This window comes from Microtus oregoni, unplaced genomic scaffold (assembly GCF_018167655.1).
Source record: "Microtus oregoni isolate MIOR12 unplaced genomic scaffold, Mior012 000053F_ref0000044, whole genome shotgun sequence".
NCBI classification, from domain to species: Eukaryota; Metazoa; Chordata; class Mammalia; order Rodentia; family Cricetidae; genus Microtus; species Microtus oregoni.
Window position 1 is genome coordinate 13,274,213 of NW_024543829.1, and position 26,670 is coordinate 13,300,882.

The 26,670-nt window shown below is 41.2% G+C and overlaps 1 protein-coding gene across 2 annotated transcripts in view; it reads right to left on the reverse strand.

Moving 5' to 3' along the window:
• Positions 1-453: 453 nt before the first annotated feature.
• The window catches only part of Ptdss1 (phosphatidylserine synthase 1), a 50,874-nt gene continuing 24,657 nt past the window's right edge, over positions 454-26,670 (reverse strand). For both annotated transcript variants that reach the window (XM_041637496.1, XM_041637497.1), the window contains exons 6-13: positions 26,190-26,341; positions 22,666-22,807; positions 20,774-20,886; positions 18,677-18,742; positions 13,187-13,286; positions 6,586-6,654; positions 5,518-5,587; positions 454-4,300 (exon numbers count right to left, since the gene is read on the reverse strand). In XM_041637496.1, the coding sequence (XP_041493430.1) occupies positions 4,191-4,300; positions 5,518-5,587; positions 6,586-6,654; positions 13,187-13,286; positions 18,677-18,742; positions 20,774-20,886; positions 22,666-22,807; positions 26,190-26,341 (822 nt within the window). In that variant the 3' untranslated portion in view covers positions 454-4,190. The remainder of the gene's footprint in view (positions 4,301-5,517; positions 5,588-6,585; positions 6,655-13,186; positions 13,287-18,676; positions 18,743-20,773; positions 20,887-22,665; positions 22,808-26,189; positions 26,342-26,670) is intronic.

The window sequence follows — 26,670 nt, forward strand, 5'->3', positions numbered from 1 at the left end:
CCTTAAGAGAGCAATCATGCTGAGGCCCTGGAAGTCTTTGCTAGCTAGGACTGGGAGCAGGAGGCTGGCTCAACATCCACTTTTCTAGCTAGTAAGGGACACTGAACATAAAGACCAGCTTTCAACATGAATACTGAGATACCAGATTACAAAGAGTTGAAAGCTAAGCTGAGCCACATGATGTCTTGATAGGACCTGGACCATAGCAAACCTTTGAATAGTGTAAAAATGTGGCAAAATATGCCACCTCAGACAGCAGAAAGCTTTAAATTTCTACCAAGCTGGGTGAGGTGGTACATGCCTATAATCACAGCACTCAGGAGGCTGACATTGGAAGACTTCTGTGAATTCATGGCCAGCTTGGCTATATACAAAACTCGTGGGTTTTCTTTCCAATATATCCAACCCATTGCAAGAAAAGTAATAGCAAGATAGACAAAGTCGCCACCGAAATTTTTAAAGTAGACCAAAGGCATTTTTAGTGGACATCACAGACAAGAAAGATCTTTTACAATTCAGCATGCCTACAAACTAAACAAGACAAGTCCAGATTTTTTCCTCTTCTATTGCAGATAATAGTTCCTTTAAATTATTTAGGAAAAGACTATAGGCCATCTGGACAGGAGGGGAGGCAAAAGAGAGCAATGGGTAATATGATCAAAGTACATTGTATACACATATGAAAATGCCATAATGAAACCAAGTATTTTGTACAATCAATATATGCTAACGAATTATGTTCACAGAAGGGCAAAAGTAATAATCCATTTTATTTATTGCATCAAATTCCAAGTCTAACAAAAAAAATATTGCAGCCTTTACCTGTGATCATCTTACCATAAGGTTTAGAATAAAAGTTACAAAAATCTAGTAATTAGGATGCGCAGTAAGATTGCGGCCCATCAGTACCAGTCATTCCAATACTGACTGCAAACCAGATCTCAAATGTAATCATAGAAACATGCATATGCATAAAGAAAAGAAGTGTTCCACTGGATGATGGGATGCAGGAGCCAGAGGTCTTTTTCCATCACAGAAATAAGAAATATGCAGGCTCAAGAGTCTACCTGTGGACTTTCTCAATGCTTAAGTCACACTCACCTGGTAAACACTGTGGTCAGCCCAGTAGTCCTATGAGAGCCACTGAGCACAGCCAATGGATGTTAACACAGTGTTCAGAGGCTTGACTGCAGTGTGCTCCCAAAGGCCCCACTTATTTTCTATCTAGCAGTAAGCCTTCTCTCTGCCCAGCTTCCCTACTAGTCACTCTCGGTGAGGACCTCGAAGTGCACAGTTTACCCCATATATTCTAGAAATCCAATCCCAAAATGCAGGCCTTAACAGAGCAGGTAACATTTCTCAGAATGCTCTGAGGCAAGTGCCTTCTGAGTGGGGACCAGGAAGGCAGGACTGATGTAACCAATTTTATTTTCTTGGGTGAGAACTTGAAGTCCAAGTTTACCACAGAGGCAATCCTAGAGAAGACTGTCATTTACCAGATGTTGGGTATCTTCAAAATGCTCAACAGGGCAGTAATATATCTGAGGATGGGTCAAGGCTTCTTTATGAGCGGTGAAGGGAACAAGAGGGAAGGAAGAGAGGTCTGTAGGGATCAAGGATGATAAAAATGAAAGAGGATCTGTCACTCAGTACAATGTAAATTAAGGTGAAAGACACAAAAATTTCCTCCTGCTTTACACCCTCAATGGTGGTATCTTTAAAGACAGCAATCTGCCAAGCGGGTCATGAGGTGACGTAACAGTTACCACTCCCTGAAAGATGCCTCTGGAACATGTATTCTACTTTCATCAACCTGGGATCGATCGCCAGAGATGGGTGGAAATGTAGGCTAGGACCAGTGGTATGGTGTAGACAAGTAACAGTAACAGTCATAGAAAGCGTTGGTTTGGTCAATACAGCAGCTAAGAGCACTTGCTCAAAGAGGAAAAAGAAACTTTGAACTCAATGTGCTTTCCTAGCTGTTTCCTACAAAACCAGAGAGGAAACACTGCCTCATATGTACTTTGGTTCTTGTGCATACCACAGCAATGTCAAATTCACCACCAACTAACTCCACAGGCACTTAACTGTCTGGTTGTAAAAAAAAAAAAAAGGGCATGTGCCCCTTTGGAGAAGCTGAGCCAACTACTAGATGAGTCCTACAATACCAGACCAAACTCTCCTGGAAAATGGACTTGGAAACTCAGATACAAATTTTTGGACTCATCAAAATTGCACAGAAACAAAACAAACTCACCTACTTGCAAAGCAAAGTGATGTTTTAAAGTCATACCATGTTTACAAAAGCTTGTTAAACGGAATGCAAGAAAGGCACAGCTCAGCAGCAGAGCTTTTGTCTGGCACACAGGAGGCCCTGGGATCAATTCCAGAACTGTGAAAACAAGGGATGGGGAATGACAGGTAGTATATGCAGCATGCAATGCTTTGTCCCACTTTAAACACATTCATGGGACGCAGTGAGGAAGCTGAGAGTTATGGTCTGCCCTGGACTCCCAGTGTGGACCAGTTGCTGCTGATGCTCTTCTCAGGACATGTTTGACTGAAGAGGTAAATCTGTGGGTAACTCTAAATCAAGTGGTCACCCAGAGCACTGACTGTGACCCTGCCTGTTCATGATTCATTTAACCCTCTCATCAGGGAATTCTTTTTTAGAAGAAGGAAACTCTCCTGGAAAATGGACTTGGAAACCCTTATAGATTCTATTACATGCCATAGAATCAGTAAGACAGATACAAATTTTTGGACCTGCTCCTCTAGCAGGTTCGCTTTTGTACACTTCGGCTGGACAAACAGTGTTTGGAATGGAACAGAACAGTTTCCAATCCGAAGCTCAGGTTCCAGTGCAAATAGTCTGCCTAACTTTTATAGTTCAAAATTTTCCTTTAAGAGGGGCAAAGACAAAAAAAATCATTGTGTCCAGGAAATAAGGGAAAGGGCTAGCAAGTCTGTATCTGTGCAGGCCACTTGTTGGAGAAAGAAAATCCAACTTAATAAGCATGACCATAGTGACAGACAATGGCTACACTTCCTGTGGATCACTCTGGAACATTCAGACTAGGACATATACTTATAAGCCCTTTTAAAATATTGTTTCTTTTTCTTTTCAACCTATAAAACACACACATATTTATTAACCCAAAGTCAACTGTAAAATATGAGGTTGCTTATAAACAGTTCAAAGATCAAAAAGGTATGCAATGTTAAAAGAAATGCCATTTTAACAGACAGATATTTGAGAAGTTTTTCATGTGAATTGATTTATTTAAAACAAGGATCCAGGGTGGGAGAATGTTCTAGGAGAGCATGGCACAGATGAAAGTTAATACTCACTAGCACCTCACATGAGACAGAAAGACAAAGTAGGCAACACACAAAAGAAGGAACACCAAGCACACGGGAAAGGCACCTGGCAGGAGAGGAGCCACAGTGCCCCAGCTCCTGCAGCAGGGTCGCTTTTGTATACTCGGGCTGGACAAACAGTATTTGGAATGGAACAGAACAGGTTCCAATCCAAAGCTCAGGCTCCAGTACAAGCAGTCAGCCTCCTTCAAACTTAGACTGCTGGTCATCTGTCATGTGGCTATGGACTGAGTATGCTAAGTAGGGACACAAAAGCTCCCCCCACCCTTTCTCTAGAAGGAACCCCAATTTCAGCAGTGGATTCTGGAAGCTTTTAAATATTCTAACTTGAAACATGAAATAAAAGATAAAAAAAGCAAAGTGAACTTAATAAGTCAAATGGAAAGGCAGATTCATAAAAATAAAACCCAGTGAGCAGTTCATTAACCAGTTGGTTAAGTCAGCATCTGAACAAAGTTATTTATACAGCGTCCACAAGACACATGAGCATGGAGCCATTGCTGGCAACCAGGAGCAAACAGCTCTCCTGTGCTCCCAGCACACTGTATAGAGATCAGCAACCACATAGCATGTGCTGAAGTTAGAAGACACCTCCTGTAGCCAAAATACCCCAAGCCATGGCCAATCTAACATGTGTTCAGGGCAATGGGAGACAAGACTTACACTCTCAAATCACGATCCCCAAAGTCCCTTCTGTTCCTTCTGTAAGTTCTATACATTTTGATCTCCACATAAGAAGGTCTGAGTGTGTTTTGTTGCCCTCTCATGTCTAGGCACTCTCTGGAACATCTGAGATTAACTAGGTTCCTTCATTTCTTTCCAACTCCATTGGTGACTTTGGACTTGGAATGCCGGTTCCTTCTTCTGGAAGAATGGCTTTCATTGTTGCTTGAATGCTTGGGTGGGCTGTCTTCAGAACCTGTCCAAAGGAAGCCAACACACCATCACTAGGGACTTCTGCGTTTTGCTGCTGGTTCCTGAGATCTGTGGTTCTCCCTTTCTAGCTTTCCCTAGCCTGTTGTCTAGAAGCCAGCTCTTACCCAACACTTGCTCTCCCTCTAGTGGCCTCATCAATAAATTAACTGCCTCCCCCCTCCCAAGACCAGGGTCCTGAGGAATTTTTATTCTGGCAGTATGTAAAATAGACTGGACACAGCACAGACATGAGGACCAGAATTGAGAGTACAAATGAAAGCCCAGACAGGGACAATTATAAAAGTTCAGCAACATCAGTATTCATCTTATGCTTACAACAACAGTACAGATTCCCCCAAGTTGTACACATTGAATTGTTAAATAGGCTTTGTAAGCTCTCAGTCGGAAAAGATTCTTGACTTCATTAAATTAAAATTATTAGCAGAGATATCAACATCTTTACAAGTCAGGTACCTGCTGCTTGTGAGTGACAGCCTGAGGTGAACTGTAACACGGAGCTGACTCTTTCCTCTGACAGAGCCTGTGGCCAGTCCCACACCAGTGGCTAAGTCTAACTGCCCTCTGTCCTCTCCCCAGAGTTATGGTTTAGTTCCATGAGAAATATTTACCAAAGACTTACTCCATTCCCCAAAGGCCCAGAGTCCTGTCTGCATTTGTCATACTACAAACTTTTCTGAATCTGAACTGTTTTTCTTTTCTTTTTTTCTTTTTTCTTTTTTTTTTTTAAAGCCATTCTTCATAAGCAGAATATCTTCCACTCATGAATTCTTTCTACTGGAGAAACAGAAGTGCCCAGGGCTGATATGTAATTGGATGGAACCAGAGAAGGTCAATCTGAAAGGCCCCCTCTCAGGGGCACATAGCCCTCTCTAAGCATTTTCACTTACTTTGAAAGCTGAGAGAGAGAGAGAGAGTGTGTGTGTGTGTGTGTGTGTGCTCCCATTATGGAGCTTGAAGTCCCCTGCCTTCCTGCCTGAGGAAAGCAGAACCCAGTGTGGAAACTCATCTCACAAAGCAACCATCTGGACAGAGTCTGTGAAAACTGTGTTTCTTAGTAAATGGCAGGTGGGATTTGATAAGTAGATTTGAGACTTCTCACTGAAGTTCAGGAGATGAATACTGACCCCTAATCTCCACAGTAAGTCTGAGGGTATAGATGACTCAACAATGCTTTAAACAATGGGCAAGACAGTTTGTTACCTTTTGAGCCTTTCCCATGATGCCAGGAGATCTCTGGACTGTAAGTACTATCTTCACACTCTGAGTAGGTCTAGAGAGAGACACAGGCTTAGTGAGTAAACTTTAGGTCAGTCCTGAGAGGAATGGCAGGATGAAAAAAAAAAAGTGAACCCTGGCTGACTGTGACAAAGATTCATCCTGTACTTCTCAGCTAGAAACCCACACAGAAGCAACCTTCTAGAGAGCATGAGCTCTGAGGCTGCGATACAGCACAGGCAAGGCCCTGGGTTTGACCATGATAACACATACATACACAGATATCCAAGCTCAAAGTTATGAATAAAGAATGACTTTATCTTTATTTAAACAAAGAGAGAGCTGGAAAGATAGCTAAGTCAGGAAAGTGTTTTCTGAAAAAGTCTGACAACTAAGTTCAGTCTCTAGAACACAAATTAAAAAGCCTGGCAGAGTGTTTCATGCTTATTATAACTAGTGACAGGGACTAAAAAAGTGGACAAGTGCACAGAGAAAAATGATATCTGATGTTAGCCTGTGGCCTCCACAAAACATCTCCCCCACCCACATCCTCCTGGACACAGAAATAAACCCACACACCAACAACCAACCAACACACGCACCCCACATACAATAATCCCCAGGACTACTCTAGTGTTAAAACTTACTCAAATCATTCTCTACTTTAACTGTAAGGGGCAGGCAGTGCAGGTGAGGAGCCTGGACTGGGACATATAAAAAGGCCTGAAGCGGCAAAAGAGCCAGAATATAAGACAACCTTGAGAACGGGTTCAGGGGTTTCTCATTTTTACATTTGTTTTAGCTAATTTTTAAAATTTGATTTAAATAACTAAGATTTAAACACCTTGCAATAGGAGGATAAAAAAATACTGAACAGCCAGGGCAGCTACAAGCAAGCACAGCTGTGTAGCAAGGCCACATTCTGACATGTTAAGTTTCTATATGGCAGGACTGACATCACTCCCTGAGGCTGCTATGCTATTTATTTCCTCCTGAGTATCTGGGCCACCTGCTGGGTCTTTTAAGTGAAGTCAAGTCTTTTTCCTCCTCTACCTTTTCCCGGTGGCCATAGTGCTCTGCATACCAAACCATGCCGTACAGACACAGGAACGTGGTGAAGGCCTGGAAGAGAGAAAAACGCAATGCCCCTTTATAAATAACAGTGCACATACTTCACTTCCCAGAAATTGGGTTTCTGGAAGAATCCAGAAGATAGCTCAGTGCCTTTCTGCCATCTGTCTTCAGGTCGAGACTTCAAACTGGTTGGATGTGGCAGAGATGAGACTGAGAAGAACATGAGCAGGCTTGGTGGACTGGGGTTGGCAGGCCATATCTACTCCATTTGTAAGACGGGCTATGGTGAGACCAGACATGTGGCTCTACCCAGCGAGTCCAGAAACTCAGCTTAAGAAAGAAAACTTCTGGATGGAAAAGCCTCATTCAGCCTCATCATAACAAGGCCTAGGAAGGCATCCCTACTGACCGAGCAAGAGCAACAATGCTGCACTTACAGCCCTGGCTTTTGGTGCCAGTTTCCTTGCTCTGACCCGTTGCTTTTGCTTTTGTAGATAGGAAAACAAAGAGACTGAAAATACTTTGAGACAGCCTGAGTGAGATGAGTGGCTGCCCAGAAGCCAGGCATCTCTACCTCAACCTTGACTGTTCACCAAGCCAGTGCCACACCTTAAATAAGAGGCCAGTGAAAGAACGAAAGCACAGATAATTAGCCCTCGGCATGCGGAGTTTCCCACCCTCGGAGTCAACAAACTGGTTCAAAAATATTTTAAGAAAAGAAAATGTATGTGTACCAAACATAAACGTTTTTAAATACTCATCATCATTCCCTAAAAAACAAGTTATACAGTATTTATGTTTTATCTACGTATGATTTAAATGCTATAGGAGGACATGCATACACTTTGCAAACATTGAGAATGTAGGAATTAATAGCTACTGGATTTGTGTATCCCAAGGGTGGGGGCATGGAACCCATCTCTCACGGATATTGAGAATCCAAATTTTCAAAATGTGTCAAAAAAACTAAGTTTAGGAAAAGTCATTGGCTGCCCAGACTGAGTAGCAAAGGGCAAAGGGAACAAGAGGGTCAGCAGAAAATGGGTATGAGGAGCGCAAGGAGGGACCAGAAAGAGTAAGTGCAGAAAGCAAAAGCAACCAAACAAAAAACAACCTGCTCTCCAGAACACTTATACTCAGCCATTCCTAATGCCCAGAGAGCTCACACTATTCCCTATGGACACTCGGGTATGTTGTTAGCTATCACCTCATCTCAACCAAGGGGACAGGTCTGAAATCATGGCAGGACCTTCTCTTCCTAGGAGAATAATTTTAGTTCTTTCTGAGAATCAGAGCTTTAGATCTTGAAGGGCACTTCAGAGAGTCTTAATCTTCCCACATTAACAAAAAGGGAAAAAAAGCCCAGAGAGGTGAATGCCTTCCAGGGACTCTGGTGATGTGGGGAAAAGCTGGAGTCAGAACATAGGTTTCTTGATAGACCAAGTCCAAGTTTTAAAGATATAATTGATCTAATAAGATACTGTTTTTATGTTTTACATCTTTCTACTGAGATCCCTCCATAGATTGCCTCCATCCTCTGAGGAAACCAAGGCATCAGAGAGTATCAGAAGCCAGCCTCACCCACCCTGAAAAGACACAGAATGGTAGGTGAAAAGCAGACAAGCAAGAGCAGCAGAATTGTAACCCTATCCCCTACTGACTGGAGCCTAAGCTCTAGCCCATTCCTTCATGTCTCAACATTTGCTAAGTCTCTGAAGTCAGTATTCTCCTACAAACCCAAAAGAAAGGCACCTCAGTGCTTCAGTTGGCTCTGCGAGGCATGGTGACTGACAGCACAAACCCAGTCCACATGCAAACTAGCAGATCTCTACATGATGAGTTTTAAAGAGAAGTTCACATTCCCTCACAACAAAAACTGTAAACGCCTTCTAACCTCCAACATATTCTAATACTTGTCCAAATTTTCTAACATATACCAACATTAAATTTGCCATTTCTCATGGAAGGGAAAAAATAGCAACAAGCAGAAATGCACAACCACATGTGAACCTCCATTGTGTTAGGATTTTTACAAGGGCACAACAGGATGTCCCAAGCTTCACACTGGGAGAGGGAGTTTAGGCAATTCTTCCCAAAGAACTGGCTGTAGAATGACCCTGGGAGGAGGATTGCAACACCTCCACTGGCCTGCTATTGTACATTCTGATCACCAGAGGGCAGGTGTGCAAGCTCTTGAATTTCTTATCTCCAAGCTTGTGCCTTCAGGCTGTAGCTGGGGCTTTCTCCAACCAGAAACAGCAGACAGAGCTGGTTCTGCAGAAGGACCTGGCAAAAACAGACAGGTGGCAAAGGAAAGGTGCCATTTTCATGGTCACCACACAGAGGGCCTAATGGGGTTGCCAAATCTACCACTTCACCTAGTACAAGAGGCCTATAGTCTACTTGGTTCAGGACACAAAAGCTTATAATTTATGGGTTTGCATACCTGTGGAAATGTAGGCAAGTACCCACTTAAAATGTCAAGATCCGGATTTAAAATAGTAATTGCATAGATTTTGTCTAAAGAGGGATGAGGGAGAATAGAAAACTGTGAGTCTGTGCCCATGGATGCAGCATTAGTGAGCATGCAGAATCCATCTTGGCTTTACAATATGGTAATGAACATTAAAATATATGATGATTATTCAACAGCTTCATTAGCCAGCACATGAGTTTCTGGCTTCCACATTAATCTCAAATTCTGTGTGTGGTGCCTTGCCAAGCAGAGGAAAAAATTAGGGCCTTTGTTTCTTGAGTACTATGGTAGCCACAGTGGAACTTGCTATGTTGTGGTTCTTGAATGTCCCTAGAGGTCCATGTTAGCCTTGGCTCACAGCTTGTTGAAACTGGGAAGTGGTAGGAACCTCTAAATGGCAGAGCACAGGAGGTCTTAGGTCACAGAGGGCTACTCTTAAAGGTGCTGATGAATCTCTCCTTCACATTCTTCAAAACTCTATCATGCATATGGATTAGGTTTCATATTTCTCTTGCTACCATGCCTCTATTGCAACCTCCTTGGTAAAGAGGGGCAGACGATTGGAGAACTGAGACTCCCTTCTTTGAGATCTCAGAAGGACACTGGCTTCAGAGGATACTCAGCAAATGTGGCTGACAAAGGAATAGGCCAGAGCCCTTTCTTACACATCTGGCTAAGAGGCCAGATTTCTTTTTTCTTTGTTCTTACTGTGCTTACACCATGGGGATAAATGACGTAGATAGAAGCCCCCAAAAGACTAATAAGCCTTTCTCTTTGAACTGATCTCAGATATTTGTTACAGGAATGGAAGCTGACTAGCTTATTGGTTGCTTTTCAAGCTGAGTCCTCTTATTGCCTGCCATACTTGATCTTGTCAATCAGGACTCTGCCTGTCTTCAGAGTCTCGCTGTCATCTTATGGCTGTCATATAAGCTCTACTTGGCCTCTTAAATCCACCTGCTCCATGGAATCCCATCTTTAGGCAGCATCTAAAGTTCCTGTAGAGTGTCTTCTAACTCTTCCTATAATCTCATGGTGTCTCCTAGTCCTACATAGGTACAGCTTGGCTCAGCCCACTCCTGAGCAAGCCTTTTCCAATGTTACTGAGCAGATGAAAATTTCAGTGAGGCAGACAATGAGATAAAATACTTTCATCTGTAAATTTCACCTCAACTCAGAACTGTTGTTATAGGCTGCTCTCATGTGCCCTGGCCTGTTACTACCCAATCCTGAAACCCCAGGGGTAATTACAGGGCAAGTGTCCTATGCAATTATCTCCAGGACAATTAACAAACCAACTAGTCCTTTCCTTGCTCTTAATGCCTCTGCTTAGCTTCCACCTGTCACTTTTCAAATAGGACCTAGCAACATACTCTAATTTAACATCCTTCCTCAAGACTCCATTCTGCAGTGTTTCTCTGTGACAAAAATCAAATCACATTCTTTTTTTTTTTTTTTTTTTTTTGGTTTTTCGAGACAGGGTTTCTCTGTGGCTTTGGAGCCTGTCCTGGAACTAGTTCTGTAGACCAGGCTGGTCTCGAACTCACAGAGATCCGCCTGCCTCTGCCTCCCGAGTGCTGGGATTAAAGGCGTGCGCCACCATCGCCCGGCCAATCTTTTCTCATTTATAAATCCTAGAAGACCCAACTACAAGTATCTATATGTTGCCTTCATTGGTTAATGAATAAAGAAAACTGCCTTGGCCTACTTGATAGGGCAGAACTTAGGCAAGTGGAGAAAACAGAACTGAATGCTGGGAGGAATAAAACAGGGTCAGAGAGAGCTGCCATGGAGCTGCCAGAGACAGACATGCTGAATCTTTCCTGGTAGGCCACTGCCAGGAAAGATTCTACAGATTAATAGAAATGGGTAAATCAAGATGTGAGAGTTAGCCAATAAGAGGCTAACTAATGGGCCAAGCAATGATTTGATTAATACAATTTCTGTGTGGTTATTTCAGGTGTAAGGTAGCCAGCGGCCGGGATGAGCAAGGCCCTCATCCATCAACACAAGTATGCATAGACCTTCCTATACATGAAACTCCTATCCTCTTCAGTGTTTGATGTGGGATTCCACTCTGTATGCTATGAATAAGTTTTTTTTTTTGTTTTTTTTTTTTTTTTTTTTTTTTTTTTACCATTGGTTAATAAAGGAGCTGCTTTGGCCTATGGAATGGCAAAATATAGCTAGGCAGGAAAACTAAATTGCATGGAATAAGAAAGAAGGCAGAACCAGGGAGACACCACGTAGTCACCCAAGAAGCAAGATGTGAGGTAACAAACCACAAGCCTCATGGTAAAATATAAAATAATAGAAATGGGTTAATTTAAGATGTAAGAGCTTGCTAGGAATAAGCCTGAGCCATTGGCCAAACAGTGTTGTAATTAATATAGATTTTGTGTGATTATTTGGTTTTTGGTGGCTGGGAAACGAAAGTGCACTCTTCATTTACAAATGTTCCTTCTTTCCTTTCCCAGTTCCATATCTACTCAAGCTGATCCCTTGATCTGGATATGCCTAGTCTTTGCCGCTCCAAGTTTACATACTTTATATACTCATTCTTTACACACTAACTGAGATTCCTGAGAAACCTGATACCAGATTTGGTACTCATGACAGTGGTAGCAAAAGAATGATTAAGCTTATTTATACTCACAAAGAAAAATGTTGTGGATGCAGATATAAACAAATCAACTCCAATACATAGGTTAGGACTAGAATAGCCAGGTATGACATGCTGACTGGCTGGCCCCATGCACTGTGGTAAGAAGTATCCTCTACCACCTCTGGGGGGTACTCTGGCTTATCCTTGCTGTGGTCCCAGGGCTTTCCAGTAGAAGTTAAGGTGAGCAGCCCTCTACCCATGCAGGCAGGACATATTCCAATCCAAACCTGAAGCGACCATGTCAGAGAACAATCCAAGGAGATCAGAAACAAAACATTACATACACCTAATATCCCCAACTCACTCGTTCTTCTAATCTTACTAGGATAGAAAAATACAATTAATTCTGTACTTTAATCAATTAATTATTAATTCTGTATTTTAATTAAATTGGAGATACCCACTCCCTGTTACTGCTCAAGATCAAGAAGGGCAGAACAAGACATGAGGTGCTAGTGTAGTTGGAATTTCTAACCTTCAACCCCAAAAACAGATATAGCGAAAGTAACAAACAAAATAAAACAAACAAAAACACCTTACAGAAAATCAAGGATGTGTGCTAATTACAGGACAGGATGAAGGTGATAAGACAGTAAGAAATCTATAGGACAGAAGAGCCGCTTTCTCCCTCAAACTGCAAGGGAGGGTGCGCTAAAGACATAAGGAAATGCTACAGAGCAAGAGGCATGACAGGTATGACAGCGACTTGGGATGGGTGGATAACAATGGAAAGAAATTATAAAAATATGAAGTATAGGTCAGGGAAGCCTGTATGAAACAGTATCGTCTAGACACGATGAGACCACTGAACTCATGAATTCATGCCATCTGTGGTTTCTGCACAAGACCTGAATACAATTAAGCCACCTAAATTTCCAACACTTCGATTTCAAAGGTGAGAGTAAAGGACAGAAATAAACAGATGGAGCTCTGGGCTGACGCTCCGCTGGGCTCCTCTCTTCAGAGTGGGTCCCTCTCTGGGGTAGAAATGTGGCCTACAAAGCAGAACACCTGTGGTCTGATTGCTTCCAAAACCACTCTGCGATGCCACATTGTATAAAACCCATGTATAATGACATGTATGTTTTAGCCACAGTGACAGGATGAAGGAGAGGGCATGGAAACTGTCCTTGTTGCTGCCTCAAAGTCCTCACAGGTTCACTTCATGTAGACACATTCCCAGAAGCAAAGTAATCACATAGGTGGTGTACCTGCTGAGGCATCTATTTGGAAATGGCCAAGGTGACCCACTCCAACTGCTATATGGCTGTATTTTAGTCAAACTTTAGACTAATGTCCAATCTTAAGTTATTAAGAAAATGTCTATAAACCTCTAAGGAAACCTTGTGTGCAACAGAATCTAATTTTTTTATTTCAGTTTCCTTAGAGACAGCTAGAGAGTTTAGTTAACAGTTTGGGATGTGAGAATAATAACTTACCACACAAAGAAGCCAAAATACAACATAGAGTATCTGGGTCTTAGAGAAGAGATCTTGTCCAAATTTTATGCAAACAATAGCTTCCAAGAAACCAATGACCCTAAGCAGACAAGAAACAAGAAATTCTATGTTAGTTTGCCTTATTAGAATATATCCAGTGCCAAAAACGTGCAACAGATGAGTCACAAAGTCAATGGTCAAGCTTTCTGCTCCAGACACTGGTAGCAGGTACTGTACAAAATGACATAGTTCCTCCCCACCACACTTTTTTTCTGAAAATATTTTCCCCCTCTTCTTTTCTCTAAAATCTTGACCCATTGGCTTTTAAAATCTACAAACACCCAGCATCACCTGAGAGGGGACCCTCTGAAGCACAGAAAATCTACTATCTTTGAGAGGGGGTTCAGTTTTTTGTCAGAGTTCAGCAGCTACAGAGTTGGTTGTTGTGGGCTAGAAACTGCCTTCTCTACCCTTCACCTGCTGTCTATACACAGGGAGCATGAGAGCCCTCCAATGGAATCTATTAATATTTGAAGGAATCAACCATATTCTCTCCTAGTCTTTCAAGAGTTTCACGATTAACTGTCCTGTGTTTTACTGACAATATAACCTTTTATCCTCTCTTAACTTAAGCAATTTTGCTAAGAACAAAAAAAATGTTAATACACACACTAATAATTCATGATTTCCATTTAACTAAAACATTAAAGAAAAGTACTAGGCCTTTATTAAGGCTCAGAGGTTGAAGATAAGAATGGATGAGGTGAGAGTTACAAGTTGGGCTAGAAAGACGGCTGAAGGATACAGATGTTGAATAGCGCCACTTTAGAGAGTGTATGCTTGGAACAGAATCCAGACGATCAATTATTGGTGAGTGAGTACCTTGGTCTCCCTGTCCACTGGCAGACAAAAATCAAAGCCATCATCAAATACATGGCTGGTTCTAAGCAGACTGTTTGCAATTAGACTCACTTCAGAAAAGCAGAGAAAATGATACTAACTTCTAAAGTTTGGGACTCTCTCTTTTCCTATCTGTACCCAAAGTTAAATAGTAGCCATCTGGAAATATTGGAGACCACTTCTCCTTAATTACCACCACCATCAAAATCCCAAGCTTAAGAATCATTTAAACTCATAAATTCTTACAAAATAGTTAGTACGCCAATCTTGAAGTCTAGGCCATGATCTCACACTGGATGGCAGCTTGAGCCTGCAGTGCTAATAAGAGTCACTCTTTCGCTGGAACAATAAACAAGGCTGAGTCTAGGACCCAAGTATGAGTATCTTCACGTCAGTCATCCAAACTGAGTACAGCAGGAGAGTTCGGATTGTTCACTTAGATTTAAGTTTCTTTTCAAAAAGCACACTGTTATGGTTTATATGTGAAATGTCCCCCCTCAGGAAGCTCATGTTTACATATTAATACTTGGTCTCTAGATGGTAGTGCTGTTTTAGGAGAACATGGAACCATCAGGAGACAGAACCTCACTAGAGGAAGTGGACCTCTAGGAGACAAGCCTTGAGGTTTACAGCTACTTCCACTTCATGTCCTCTTTCTGCTTCCTAGTCCGCAGAGACGTGAGCTCCTGCTGCCTTGATGGGCTCTACCATCTGCCTTTCCCACCATGATAGACTGCACCCTCAAAGTATGAGCCAGAGGAAACCTTTCTCCTTTAAGAAAACCAGAGAAACCCTGTTTCAAAAAACAAAAAAAACAAAATAACAAAAAAAAAAAAAGATTTTTTTTCGGTCACAGCCAATTAGTGCTGGCAACAAACCACTTCATTTTCACCCTCACACACACTCACACCACACACACACACACACACACACACACACACTTAAACACAAGTCTCATAAAAATAACTGCAACCCTCATTAAACAAAAATTACAGGAGGCCTTTGTTTTCAACTAAGCTCTTGTCTCAGGTCCCAATAGAGCAGGTTAAAAGTCAGTCAAAGAAGTTTTCTGTAACCAAGTAGAAACCAATGTATTTATCTGATTTAAGAAACTGGAACTAGAGATTACAAAATTGTAAAATGTGCCAAACAGGCCAATTTCATAGGCATAAGGAAGTTCTTTCTACCTAACCCTATAAGGAAGGCAAACTGAAGCAACCTAATGTCAACAGTAAATATTTGTTTATGATTCTGTTTCCTTATCTTTATCTTTTTTTTTTTTTTTTTTTTTTTTTTTGGTTTTTCGAGACAGGGTTTCTCTGTGGTTTTGGAGCCTGTCTTGGAACTAGCTCTTGTAGACCAGGCTGGTCTCGAACTCACAGAGATCCGCCTGCCTCTGCCTCCCAAGTGCTGGGATTAAAGGCGTGCACCACCACCACCAGGCTTCCTTATCTTTATCTTAAAGGAGTATAATGCTGTGAGATAATTATTCTATTCTTTGTTTCTGCTTTCTCCCCACCCTTTAATCTCCATTAAAATGAATCTATACTCCTCAATTTACTGTATTTGTTCTACTTTAAAAGTAAGTATTCCCCAATTCTAGAAAAAAAAGAGCAATTAAGATCTTTAACTAAACTGTAATTTTCCTTTGACACCTACTTTGGTGGTTTTCCATTCTGCTTCATTTTTACTTTATTTTTCCTTCATTCTATGGAGACCAGAAAAGGACATCGAATTCCCCGGGGACTGGAGTTAAAGTCAGTGTGGGTGATAAGAATCAAACCCAGGGGCCTAATTCAAAGAAGTCTTAGCCTCACTAATCTTCTATAACTATGATAGGCTTGGGTTTGGGGGAAACTGCCTGTTTCCAGCATGGGCATTCATTTTTCCAGTGATCCATTTCTTTGCAGTAGGCACATTGGTCCTTTTGTAAAGATCTCCTCTTTTTATCGTGGCATGCATGGGTAGAGTTTAAAATGGCTGGGGCTTGTCATGCAGCCACAGTGGGATACCCCATTTTCTTTATTAAAAGAACTTTGCTGTCTTTGCTATCAGACATCTTTAGAGCTATCTCTAATAGTTCTGACCTGTTCTTTCCTGCAAACCCATCCATTTTCTGTATCTTTCTATGCATGTCAGGGACCAACTGAGCAACAAAGGCCAAGATAATTGCCTTGATTTGCCAGGTCCTCTGGGTCTATAGGACTGGATAACTGACAGGTGTTCAGGACATCCAGGAAAGCTGAAAACAATTCATCAGGGTCCTGTTTCATATCTGCTACCCAGAAATACGGGTTTCTGTCTTGGCAGAGCATAGTCAATTGCCTTCCAGGGAGTACTTCAGCTGCTTTTGTGAGAACCTATTCCATTTCTTCAGGAGTGAAAAGGGTGTGGAGAATCTGCTGACTGTCATCCCACGTGGGGAGATCATTGAAAATATAGAATCAATTAGAGAAATTAATTGTAACCTTAACCATTCGGGGTAACCTGTAAATTTTCTGATTGGACATGGGGGGTATGCATTCAGTATTATGGGAGCTTCTAGGTCCCCTTACCTACCAAACGACAGAAGTAAAAGGGGCAACAGAGGATACCAAAGAATATAAATGAACCACCACTGGACTGTTAACCTAGGAGAAGGAACTGCGACTCATTCTTGTATTGTTATTTCTGAGTGTCCCTACCCTTTACAGGGGCAGGACCTCTTGAACAAGTTTCAGACAACAATGTCATTCTTAGGAGACTTTCCTAGATTGCAATTGAGAAACCCTACGGCTTTTAACTATAGCCTACCCTATAAGTGAGGAATATCTGCACCTACAAAATCCAAACCATTCCCTAGAAGGGAATGGAAAAAGTTGCAGATCCAGGAAATTCCTCCAGTTTGGGCAGAGGACAATCCTCATGGCCTGGCAAAATATGTGCCACCAATCTTAGCACAACTAAAATCTGAGTCAAGCAGTACCCCATCTGCTCTTAAATGATGAACTCTCTCTTCCTAATGCTGCAACTCTTTAATATAGTTCCAACCATAAAATTATTGCCACTGTAATTTTGCTACTGTTATGAATGGTAAATATCTGATATGCAGTAATCTGATTGCAAACCCTGTGAAAGGGTCATTTGCTCTTCCTAAAGGGGCTGTGATGGAAAGGTTGAGAACTACTGCTCTAGACCCTGGAACTCAATTTTAATCACTGTCCAGTAAGGTACAACTTTCTATCACAGTGCTTTCTGCCGTGCTTAGCCTTGTTGACTCTGCTGTTTCTCCTATTCACTTGGACTATATTTCTTGGATATGCAATTGGAAAGAAAATGTCACAGCACCACCTGTCTGACCCATGTCTCCTTCCACTAGTAAACTGATACACATCTATGGAGAAGATCTTTGTTGAAGACTCTTAAACATGAAGAAAACACTGCACATGGCGGGCAGGGGGAATTCCTAACTGAGAGGAAAGAGCTCACGGCTGGAAAGATTCCTTCAATTAACATGGGAAGGAACTGCTAACACTCCTCCTTTCCAGAACTAAACATGACCACATGACATCAGAGGACATCCTCTGTCAGTACACCAGAATCGTAGAAATGGGAATTCTCCTTCTTCCCACATAGCACTAAACAAAGGAAACTTAATCCGCCTGATCACTCTTGAAGCTGCAATCACCTGGGCAGAAAAATAGGCTCACCCACTGACTCAGAAGAAACGGGTGACAATGGCCCTTTGTCTCCTGGGATTAGGGGGCGGGGTGTGTGTGTGTGTGTGTGTGTGTGTAGAAGAACTTACTGAATTCTAACTTGAATATCTACATTTTTATTCTTTAAAACCACAGAGAATCTCCTAGTGCCATGTTTATACACACAAAGGAGAATTCGGGAGGGAGGGCAAAAATCAAAACAATCATCTCTGGATCATCTTCGCATGACAGCTTCTTTTATATTTTGCTCACCTATTTTAACAAAGTGTGTATTGATTTCTAACTCTGCCTGAAGTAATTTATTCTAAACTGTCACACTCAATTTAGAACGCAGATTAGATCTTGAACCTAGGCTACCTCCTACCTCAGGGACTCATCTTCCTATATAGATTTACCCAGATCCCTCTTGAACTCTGGATGTGAAAAAAGATCCGTGGTGTTTAAGCAGCAGAATGACTTACACAGAAAAGAGGCTCAACCATAAGAGGGTTTGAAGGGGAAACAGGAGTATGAAATAGTCAACAGTATATTAACTAACAACATTTGTACCCACAATTTGTAACCAGGTGGCTGTGTTAATTCTTGGAGCAATAAACTTATACTTTGGGATGCATTAAGTTCTTTCACAGAGACCTTCTAAGGTCGAAATAACATGAGGTGTGGCTCAGCCCAGGACAGATGTCCCAAACTCAAATATGTTCAGAGGAATTCAACTGATCCATACTGGATCTAATTCATTTTGTAAAGCAAGGACTATGAGTTCTTCAAGAAATAGTTTCTGAACTTGATCAACATCCTTGATGGGGAATTACACTAGAAGACTCTTAAGAAATATTCTACGAAATTTAGGGGTTCAAATGGTTTTGAGACCCCCACAATCACAGATACTCACCCAAACACCCAGCACTGTGTCCCTACGCGCTTGCACTGCGTGTCAGTGAGGTAAGCATAGTACTGTCTGAAAGAGCAGAGTTGGAATACATGAGAACCTCTATAGGTCAAGGTTCTACACAACAGCAGCACTTTCCAGAGGGGATAAAAAAAAAAAAAAAACCTGCCCTGCCTTGCTTGCCATATTACAGCTGCTTGGTCTAGTTCTACTCAAGTGAACAGCTAGGGCTATTCAAACACTCCTGTAAGAGATTTTAAATACAGGATCACAGTGTTGGCAAAGACAGCGCTGGCCCAGCACCATTCCCACAGCCGTAAGCAAGTCAGTCTGGGCCTGATCCAGCCTCTCTGGAGAGTGGAAACCACTTCAGAAGGTCAGCTCCAGGCTTCTTCAACTGTCTCTTATGGTATCTTCAGGGTTATGGGTGTTGACTGTACAGGTAAAAATGGAGACATCTTTCCCTTGCTGAAACTGGAGGGACCCTGGCTGCACTTCACTTTATCTGCATGACAGGGCTCTGAATGTTGCTGACAAGATTAGCAAAGAGTATTCAAGTGCTCGAAGCAGCACCTGCTGACAGAACTACATATGAAGCAGAGACACCTTTCAGATGTTTCAGGCTGTCACATGAAGATAAAGACAGATAAAAGTCACTTTAATAACTATACCAAAATACCAGAATGAGGTATTTTGTATTGCACTTGAGTTAATCCATGTAAAATGTGTGTTTACATGAACATGGCTGTATTTGGTGAGTGAATGTCAAATAAGGCAGTGTGGTTTGGAGCCTCACAAGTACTCCTGAACTCTGTCTATGCCTGCAGAGGGCAAGTGAACCAGGAACTCACCATTTTTAGGGGGTTCCCTGGAGGATTTGAGAGACTCTGTGGCAAAGAAATAATATATGTACACAAAATTTTACATTTAACTCTGTGGGACTCAAACACTTAATACTCATTAATGAACTATGACCTCATTACCTCAAAGTCCCCAGCAAAAAAAATCTGAACATATGTTTTCTCATTTTATCCACATTTTTATTACCTTATTTGCCTTTACTAGATTGACATGGTACCCTCTAGAGAACAGTTTTTCTAATTTAGTTTGTTGATATTGAGGGTCATAAAGATGACCAGAGGCAATGACTGGGATAGTCTCTTTGAGCAAGGTGACTCTATCTTCTCTCCTTGTTAAAGTCGCCCCTTCACTTGTATGGTTCAAATGCAGATTAAAAGTGATGATGGGGCTAACAAGATGGCTCAGCAGGTAAAGATACCTTCTGCCAAGCCTGACAATCTAGAGTTCCAGGAATCCACATGGTAAAGAAAGAAGACTGCAATCTGTCCTCTGGCCACAGGAGTGCATGGCACTCCACTTCTACCCCAACACAAATTTTAAAATGTGAAAAAGTGGTGGTGACCTGGATAAGCTAAATAATTCTATTGTTTTTAAAAGTTCTAACTCCTTTAACTGCTTAGTTTCCATGTATGTGTTTCTTCGGCAGCAAAACAGTGTAAATGCGATTTCTAAATAGGAAACTAAGACAAAAGAAAAGGATTAGCTTTAACTGTCCCTTGTGGGTGTCCAAGAAGGACATGAATAATGTGCCTCTTCCAGTCCTATGAATGCAGAATAATATTGGCATAGACACTTACACTCAACATGGCTGTCCTGGAGAATTTTAAGAAGGAAATCAGTTTAACTGAATCTCTACAAAATCTCATTTAAAAAATAAAGTCGCTTGTGACTTCAACTCTATACAAACTTTTCTTCTTACCAATAATCTCATTTTAGGAAATCCAGTGTCACCTTTACTACTTTTAAACAGGATATAAGAAGACCATCAGGGGCAGACTATACAGGTACTGAAAACAAGAGTTCTAGGGGGTGCCACTACATAATCACTTTCTTTTAAAAACTCTCACTGTTAGTACTGAGGTCTCAAATCAAAACATTTTCTTAATATTCTGGGCAAATATTTAGAATAACATTTTCACAGAAAATCTGTCAGTTGATGTGATGGCCCTTATACGAGGGAAGAAAACACAAAGCAAATATATGTCCTCAGCAAATGGCAGTGGGGCTGGACAGAATTACCTCACTGTAGGAGCTGTAATGCAGCCGATGAAGAGAATTCTACACCAGCTTAAAGGATGGCTGGCTTGGAACACAAAGATGTGCTTCAAGAAGAAGGTATTCAACTCAGTCAGCTGAAGAGAAGAGAGATCAGTCACCCTGTGCCGGGCTACATCATGAGCATACATTCCTTAAACAGGTCTTCTGGAGCGAAACATAAGCAGGATGCCCAAAGCACTCTAAGAAAATACATGGGGTCTCCCAGAGATTGATACTTAAGGTAGTAACAGACAGTACATAACCACTGACTAATTAGGAGTAGGTCGCTCTGTGTGTGTGTATGTGTGGACATGTATGACTGAAGGAGTGTATGATCTCTGGTTATCAGCTAGTTGAAACATTTCTTGTGCACTTCTGTCACTTGGCTCCTCTGCATGATCTGTTGGGACAGTCAGGACAGACTTTGAGCCCAGCACAAACCGTGCAAATCAGTGCTTCTATAGACGTGTGTAAATCATGCCACTCTAAAATCAGCCCAACTTTAGAGAAATCAATATTTTCCTAAAGATGTTTGAGGATCATCTGCGAGCTAACGACATGAGGCATGTAGTTTGTATGTTCAGAGTTGAGGTAACTTTTGTTGGTGGTGTTCTGACACAAGGTCTTGCCATGCAGTGCTGGTTGACCTGGAACTATGTAGCCCAGGTTGGTATTGAACTTGCGTTAATCCTGTCGTCTCACTCTCCTGAATGCTAGGATTATAAGTGTGTGCCACCACTTCCACCTTGTAAGGATTTTTTAAATTATTTTTAATTGCAATTGGTTGAATCTTCAGATATGGATCTTGCAGATATGGAGGCAAACTTCTCCACAGTAATGATTTACTCATTTGCAGTTCTGTAAAATAAACTCTATCAAGAAAGGAATTGTGTGAACAAGATTTTTCAGACTTAAAATTCCCATTTACTTCTATGCCTGTGTGTGTAGTTGTACATGTGCAACACAGTGCATGTATGAAAGTCCTGAAATTTTACATTTGATGATTCTGAAAAACCTTTAAAGCAAAATATAGTTTCCCAGGGTGAGTCTCCAGAAGTTGTGAAAACCTCTAGGGACAGAAAGAAAGAAAAAAAGTCTGTCTCCAAAATGAGAGGCATGAGACTCTTTCCCCACTGGCTACTGAGATTTCTTCCACCTGGAATGCTTCTCTCCCCCAGTTCACTGCAAGATTCACACTATCCAAGCGTCCCATACCTACAGCTGAGACAGCTCTCTGAACATTATACAAACTGGGAAAGGCCAAAATACACTTTTGTACACCAAAGAGTAAATTAGGAATAAAAGAAAGGATTCAATGGTAGTAGGGTGCTTGCCTGGCACATGCAAGACCCCAGAAAAACCAGCTGTGCTTCCTTCTAATAAGGAAAAGACAAAACTTGACACCAATCCAATTACTGTCTCAATTTTTTAAACAACTGCCCCCAGTATCTATCGAGGTGGATTCTAGACATTCCTTGGATACTATGGATTCTATCCCTAGCACTGTAAAAACTAAAATTAACAATTAAATAAAAAAATTTTTAAAAACTCTTCTTATAGTATCTTTGGTTTTGAAAATATTCTTCAAAACAGTGTTATACCCAATTCATTGGGTGATGGGTGCTAAATATGATCTTTTCCAGGAAGTCAGTTCCTAATTTGTAATTCAGAGACTTCTATTTTTAAATGTCTCCACACTGAAGCAATTCCTCAAACAGTAACCTAGATTTTAATTACTCTATATGCCAGCTACAAAATCTCTTCTAGAGTATCCAGCTAACACAAAATATAATCTGCCATTAGTTATAGCCTCCAGGAAGATTCATGTTTTGTTTTTACATGTCCCCCCTTAGAATGGACATCTATAAGATTACCTGCCAGATGATCATGAATAAGTATATCCCAGCCACTCTCTGAAAAGAAGACTTAGGGTCAAACCACCTGACGTAAGTCCAGCTAGCAGGGGTGAACTGCAATACAGCACGTTTGATCTTCCCTGTGGTGGTATGGATGTCCCTGGAAGAAGAGAATGGAAACCATGAAATAAGAGGGGAAAATGTAAAGCTACACTGATGACATTCTAGTAGCTTCTCAGAACAGAGAGGAAACTTTCTATTTGGAAGGGTCTCAAGCATAGGTCACAGGAACACACTTAATGAGGTGCTTGGGGGTTCGTGGTAAGGGTACAGTGATGTCAACAAGATCAGAGGTCTGGGTTCTGCTGAGCTAACTGAGGGTTAAGTTTGTGAAGTAGTAACAGGAATTAAAGATACAACCTGGAAACAACCAGGAAGAATGTAGGCAGAGAAAAGATGCTATTCCCTCCCATGCTGTATGCCAAGGGCCAAGGGGGTGTTATGGTAAGGGGGCTCATGTTTCATGCTCTTGAGATCACCCCTTGTCCGTCCCCAGAGTTTGCAGTGACAATGATTTTTTTTTTTTAACTTTTCATCAGTTTAATCCTGGGAATCTCTCATTCAAATGTCTCATGTTACAAAATGCATCTCACATGCAGGAAGATTTAGGTTTAAAGATTAGGTGGATGGTGCAGACCAGCTTTGTCCACATAGAACAGGGTATGCTAACCTTTTGCTTAAGCCAAGAGGAGCCTAATTCAACAGAGGTCTATACTGAGGACTCTTGTGTTTGGACTGTATGCTCAGTGTCAATGACATAAATAACAATGTTCTAGACCTTTCCTTCCAGAGGGGGAGAGATAGAAGACAGGGGGAAAGCAGGTCAGGTTCTTCATCCACCTGCCTTATGTACCTTCCCAGCATAAGGATGTGCTGGGAACACATCCCAGCACGGATGCAGGTACAATAGCAACAAGAACAGAGACTGCCCAACTTAAGAAGGATGGCAAAGGGTCCTTTTCCTTATTTTCAAAATGCAGAACATAACAAAACAAATTGAAATACATTACAATCCAGAAGCAGATTATTTAATGTAATCAAGAGGTTAATTTAATTTAAAATAGTCTACATTCATTATATATTTAATGTGGCTTTCAAAATACTGAGCCTTTGTTTAGTGTGGGCTTATATTATGGCATCTTGACAAAATGATTCTAAAGTTGAACTTGGGATGATAAATGCATAAATACGGAAGTACCGTGACTGTATTTGAGTCAATCTGGTATAAATTCACACTCAACTGCTTAGTGATCATGTGTCTTTAGGAAAATTACTAATCCTGGGCTTCACTATTACCATCCTAAGAAAGGAGCACAGTCTATCCTCAGGAATGATGCAAGGCTTTCAAGTGGCACTTTGCTCCACTTGCTTGGAGCAGTGTCTGGCCCAGATACTGTTTACACAGTAGATCAGCTTTAAATAATTACAAGGCCTCAAAGTCAATAGTCAAAGAAGGGATTGTTAGGAAGCTAAAGAGCACAAACTAGATAATTAAAAGGCAACAGGTACAAAACTTCCCCTTTGTACCGCACACCAATATAAATCTAACCTAGGCTAAACATTATTGTGTAGGTTTATAATCCCAGCATGCAGGAGGCTAAATCAGAGGGATGGAGTTCAAGGTCAGCCCAAGCTTTGTTAGTAGATTCCATCTAAAACACCAATAAGAAACAAAACAAAACAAAAAACCCAGACAGACAAACAAACAAATAAGCAAAAACTTTTAAGATAGAGCAAATATATTATTTCTAATAAAAAACATATAATCAAAGAACTGAAAGAAGTGGTACTTGATGGACAGACCTGTAATCCCAGCTACTAAAAGCTTGAGGCAGGAGGATTACAAATTCAAGATCTGCTTGGGCTACAGAGTAAGTTGAAGGCCACCACAGCAATTTAATGTGACTGGAGATGAAAGGAGGGCTGGGTATGACTTGGTGGCAGAGAACTTGCTTAGCACATGCAGGCACTGGGCTCAATCCAAATACTGTGGGGGTGGAGTATATCAAAATGGAAAGCTAAAGTACCATTTATGGCAACATGCAAGAATTCTTGAACTATAAAAGGCAGTGAAAGACAAACTCCAGAAGAATTAGGCAAAAATCCTTTCAATTTAATGTGGGATGAATCTGAAAGGTTTAAAAACAGATTCAAGGGAACAGTGAATGAATACATGTACATACTCAGGATGGGTGAGGCTACAAACCAGTGTACTCTAGTTGTAAGAAGCTTACCAGTTAAAAAGAGAGAAAGGACTGGAAATGCATATAGAGATACATAGATACATCATTATTTTCACTGTAGCCTTTAAAACAGCAAAACTTTAGAAACAACTAAATGACCATGGACTATTTTATGCCTTGTTTATATACTGAGATATATATGGAAAAGCCTTTGAAAATCATCTTTTGAAAGAATATTGGCTGATTTGGGGAAATGTTCATATTTTGTGATATAAACCTCCTAATGCAGTGAGAACATCTATTATCATACCTCAGGTCTTTACAAGTTGAGGAGCAATGAATGAAGTAATGGCAGTAACACACACCGCCCTTCTATAAGCACAGAGTGGAGTGGGGAGGTTACACTCAAACTAGGTTCGGGGCAAACTTTCCTGATGAGATGACAATCAGGGTCAGCAAAGGAAAGTACGTGTGGTCGTCTTGGAGTAGGTATGGCCTTGTTGGAGGAAGTATATCACTGGGGGTGGCATTTGAGGTTTCAGAAGCTCCAGGCAGGCCCAGTGTCACTTTCTCTTTCTGCTGCCAGCCAACCCAGATGTAGAACCTCTGGGCTCCTTCTCTAGCACTATGTATGCCTGCTCGCCTCCATATTTTCCACCATGAGGATAATGGACTAAACCTCTGAATTCTGAGGCAGCCCCAATAAAAAGTCTTCATTATAAAAGTTGTGGTAGTCAGGTGTCTCTTTGCAGCAACAAATCCCTAAGACAGGGTGTGTGAAAGGATGAACCTAATGCTTTTTAAGAGCTCCCTCATGCAACAGTCTGATGAAAGTTGGAAAGGCTATCCCCAGGGGCAGACCACTTAATATATGGATGAGAGTTTAGATTCAGGCTGAGGAAATGAATTAAAGGAGTGGCCATGAGAATTATTTTGAACCAAAAGAGCACTCAAAGATGAAATGGCAAATGATTTCACATTTCCTATACCTGTTTTTCATGTTTTCAGACAGGGTCTCACGATGCACTTCAAGCTGGCATGAAAGTCACTTTATAACCCACAGCTTTAAACTTGCATAATCCTCCTGTCTCAGCTTCCCAAGTGCTAGATGAAATATGTAAATCACTATACCCAACAGCATTTTCTAGATGAATGTTTGAAAGTAGATTTATAATTATATGTACTTCAATTGCCAATGTAGCATTCACCCGTTATTTTGAGATTATACTAAAACCCATTTGCAATAAAGCCCAAACCATACACAACACTGTGACCAAGGTTCCAAAGAAGAGAACTCACTTGAAGCTTGCCCAGTGGTAAGTCCTCATCTCCAAAAATCGGCAAACAACCATGCCCAGCCAGATGCCACCACCATTACACAACAGGATGTCCAGAATGACCTGGTCCCACCAGCACTCAGCAAAGTTGGGCAGCAGATGCATGAAGAAAAGCTGAGGAACACAAGAGACAACAGTTGAGTAAATATTGTTAATGGGGTAGGGACCGTGAATATAGATTCTTTATAACACATTGTTTCAGAAAATGTGTTTCCCTTTTCCCAAATGTATATAAAAATAACAATAACAAAGTCTGAAACATGCTTCTGCTTCTTTATATTGAAGTGTTTTTTACAAATAACATTTATTCAAATAGCTCTCCTTTAAAAACAAAGAGAAGAAAACAAAAACGTGGATTTCAAACATTGGCAGCCCCGATGAGCCACACTGGTTGATGGTACACAGAGGTATCTTCAAGGGGAATAAACAGAGGCTTCAAAGCT